We start from the raw sequence: 3881 nt of genomic DNA on the forward strand, positions 1-3881 counted from the left end.
CTCTCACACACACACACACACACACACACACAGAACACCTAAAAAAGCTAAGAAGAGCCTAATGGACTGGGGCAGGAGAAGAGGGGAGAGGGAGGGAGGGACCCAGGGAGAGAAATCCATAAGGGGCAAAGCTAAAAGCCTTGTGGCAGTGCCTCTCTGATTGACTGTGTATGTATGACTGACACGCCTGGGGGACATTACTCACCACATGGCCCAGATCTGGGTATTTATGTCTGTGTGTGCGTGTGTGTCTGTGTGTGTGTGTCTGTATGTGTGTGTGTGTGTAAATATGTGACCAGACATGTCAATGTTGTGTCTACCAGATCTGTGTTTACGTGAATAAAAATCCCTTTGGCATTTATAAGTGGTGGGAGACTGACTGGGTTGCCTGTCTGTGTGTGTGTTTATATGTGCATATGTGCATGTGTATGTGTGTGCGTGTGGTATTTACACAGCACTTTCTGGTCTGTGTATGTAATGCCTGGGTGTATGCTCAAACCGGCACTATAACTTGGACTTCCACTTCATATGTCAATATGGCCTCTGGTTAATGAGGTGTTCAGGGCATTTTGAATTGAGGAATTTCTGATTTCATAATCCATAAACACCACAGAACTCACCCGATAAAAGGCTTTTTTTCTTTTTATTATTCGTAGACTTAAAGGAATCTAAATGGGATTTGCCCTGGCTCTAGTCTACTCTGGCTGGACACTGCCCATTACCAGTGAGATGACTGTTAAAGAGTCTTTGGCAGAATGGACCACTGCTCACAAGGGGGAAAAGAAAGGAGAGCCAATGACTTAGATTGAACTGAAGGAAAAGGGAACATCGTGAAATATCACATTACGTGCTGGACTTAATTTGACCAGAGCTATGAAAACCGCTGACGACCTAAATGCTGGCCAGGTCAAATTAGCTCAACTTTCTCTCTCTCTCTCTGACATTCTCTCACTCTCTCTCCTCAGTACCCCCCCCCCCCCCCCCCCCCCCGATATATGAAGGTATTAACGCACAGCAAGGACAGTCCTCTGACTCTCAAAACATCATTCATACACATGAAACAACAACAACAACTAAAGTCATTTATAGCAAAAGCATTTGGAAAACACTTTACCTGCTATCTAAGAATAATCTATCAGCCAACCCCTACGCAAACCCTTTCTGCCGTGAGTTTCTGTGTTGTATACAATATATGCTTAGTCCATTCGGCCAATTCAGTTTGTTTGATTTTAAATGTCGTGTCTCCCAGTTGAGCTGCAAAACAAATTTCCCCTGGAGGATAATGAAGCATTCTAAGAAATCTAATCAGTCCGGTACGCTGTGATGCGAAGAGTTCGCCAACGCTGGCCGTCCACAACAGGCCTTTACATGTGTGAGGACAGTACTGCAACGGGCTTTTACATGTGTGAGGACAGTACTGCAACAGGCCTTTACATGTGTGAGGACAGTACTGTAACAGGCCTTTACATGTGTGAGGACAGTACTGCAACGGGCTTTTACATGTGTGAGGACAGTACTGCAACGGGCCTTTACATGTGTGAGGACAGTACTGCAACAGGCCTTTACATGTGTGAGGACAGTACTGCAACGGGCCTTTACATGTGTTAGGCCTGTACTATAAGGACTTGATCTGTCAGATGACTGCAGGGCAAACAACAGCACAGACACAGTCCACTGTGTGTGTGACTGAGTGAGCGAGAGAGGGAGAGAGAGAGAGAGATATCTATTAAATGACTGATAAAGAAGTTGTGTGAAAAACTGCTTCTAACTAAATCCAATGACTTGGTGCTACCAAAGTTGTGATAAGTCTTTGGATAGAAACATGATCATATCAACCTTCCTCTGTCTTAAAAGAAAACACGTCACGAATATTTAAATACTTATTGTAATCATTGATTTTAAGGGTGTTTTTTTTTCACATTTATTCCGTCCAGTGTGACCTTGGCTACTGTATTTAGGGAATTATAGACAGACGACAATGCGTCAATAAAGGTCAAAGGTCTCTCGGTCTCTCTATCTCTGACATACTTGCGCGTGCACACACGCGCTCGCGCGCTTGAGGGGGGGGGGGGGGGCACAATACCAGTTAACCCGGTCTCAGTTTCACATACGCATATACGCAGTATGCAATACCGAATGACATTACAGCATATCACCAGGCTAAGGCTGTTTGGATTTTTCAGTTTGCACCCAAACCACATTCACGTACTTTGAGCCAAGTACTATGACACAAGCGAAAAATCTCGCGGTACAATGTACCTGCATGTATATTAATGAGTGAACTGAATCTGGGGTGAGACTTGAAGAAAACCTGAACTGAAATTGAATGAAACGCAATCAGAGGTGTTGGACACCGAATTTAACGACATTCCTGAGAGAACAAGTGCATGCTTTTAGACTGGTCTCAGATCTGAGGGGAATGTAAGGACTTGGGTGGGAGAGCACACACGGTCTCTTGTTTAATTTATACGCCTGTTTCCTGTGGTAGCCGCGAGACAACCCGTGGCTGTATGAGGGTAACTAGGGTGAACCGTGTCAACAAATTCAGTCCAAACATACTGCTTCCTTTGATTCGTCCACCTTGATACGAAAGTGTTGGGCATTTCGAAAAAGCTCTCTCATTAAGTCGTCGGTGAGGATGCGACACAACACAGCGCCGACCGGTTTTGCACTAGAATTAACTCTATTCAGTCAAAATAGACCATCTCCACATGCGCGTTGTCTAAATTGACTTGTGCGACTGGTTTAAAGCATGCAAAAGAGCAAGTGAAGACAACGTCCGTGCCAAATTCACGTCTGTCAAATACGCACGAAACGTTTTCAGACACAAGGAGTGAAAAAATTAAACCCCGTCCCAGAAAACCTTTTCATGACAGCAGTCAACCCCGGTGTCTACAGCTAATTTACAATCCCCCCCGACGGAGTCAATACTGATAAAACGTGAATTGGTTGGACTGTCTGAATGTCTTACCCGCCCGTTGAATGTTAGCTCGTCCTTGTTGCGCAATTCAAAAGATTCTTCCTCTTCTTTCTCCCCATGGTCCCGTCCGAGCAAACTGAAGCCTTGTCTGCAGCAAAGAAACCAACAACCCCCCTGCAAAGGCATTCAAATCCCGACGTCTATAACGGCCAATTATCCGTGAACGTTAATAAACATTCAAAGTCACTCTAGCCACTCTAAGGCTAAAAAATGTCTGAAAGAAAACGGCGTCTTCCAATTTGGCTAAAGTGAGTTATCCATGAAGTCGTTGTGGAGAACTGCTCAAACTGGACTCGCTGTCCATAGCAGAGAAAGATACGATAGACCCAGGCACGGCTAGTTGAAGTAGTGAAACTGCGAAACGCGTGAGGAATTCAAAATTTGCAGTTAAACAGCTGATTTGTGGCATCGGCATGAACTCAGATGATAAAAATAATCCCAAAAGTTTTCGTTGTCGAGAAACATTGTCGGTAGAGCAGAGTTCAAACCGCTGCCGATTACTAGAGAAGTAATTCTCCCCGTTCTTGATATTTAAAAGGAAAATTAAGAAGCTAGCGGTACACAAAGTTTAGGAGCTTGTAAAACAAATATCCGAAAACCGTTTTTCTAACCTTCGAAATGTACAACCTAGCAACTGTACTAAATACGCAACTTGAAATGTCTTGTATTCTCTGACTCTAAGGAAGCAGCGTGCAAGCTTTCAGGAGAGCGTGCGATTAACGGGCGGAGCCTACAGTCCCAGATGTCCCGTCTTGACATATGATTGGCTCAATACACTCACGCCCTTAAAACACTCCGCCTTCTCTCTGTGCGTCACATGCACACTTGACATCGAGCCAACCATTCTGAACCCGAACGCTACGTTTTGGGCAGTAATGAGTGAGGAAAAAAAACGCCTCGC

At 44.6% G+C, this 3881-nt stretch overlaps 1 protein-coding gene across 2 annotated transcripts in view; it reads right to left on the reverse strand.

The window, feature by feature from the left end:
- plekhh3 (pleckstrin homology, MyTH4 and FERM domain containing H3) overlaps nt 1–3632 on the reverse strand; it is a 34243-nt gene extending 30611 nt beyond the window's left edge. Inside the window, exons 1-2 of one of the 2 annotated variants that reach the window (XM_030794028.1) lie at nt 2972–3632; nt 1491–1493 (exon numbers count right to left, since the gene is read on the reverse strand). In XM_030794028.1, coding sequence (XP_030649888.1) covers nt 1491–1493; nt 2972–3106 — 138 coding nt within the window. In that variant the 5' untranslated portion in view covers nt 3107–3632. The remainder of the gene's footprint in view (nt 1–1490; nt 1494–2971) is intronic. The other variant, XM_030794027.1, reaches the window with a different exon arrangement.
- Nucleotides 3633–3881: the final 249 nt, after the last annotated feature.

Source organism: Chanos chanos, chromosome 16, assembly GCF_902362185.1.
Source record: "Chanos chanos chromosome 16, fChaCha1.1, whole genome shotgun sequence".
Lineage (NCBI taxonomy): Eukaryota > Metazoa > Chordata > Actinopteri > Gonorynchiformes > Chanidae > Chanos > Chanos chanos.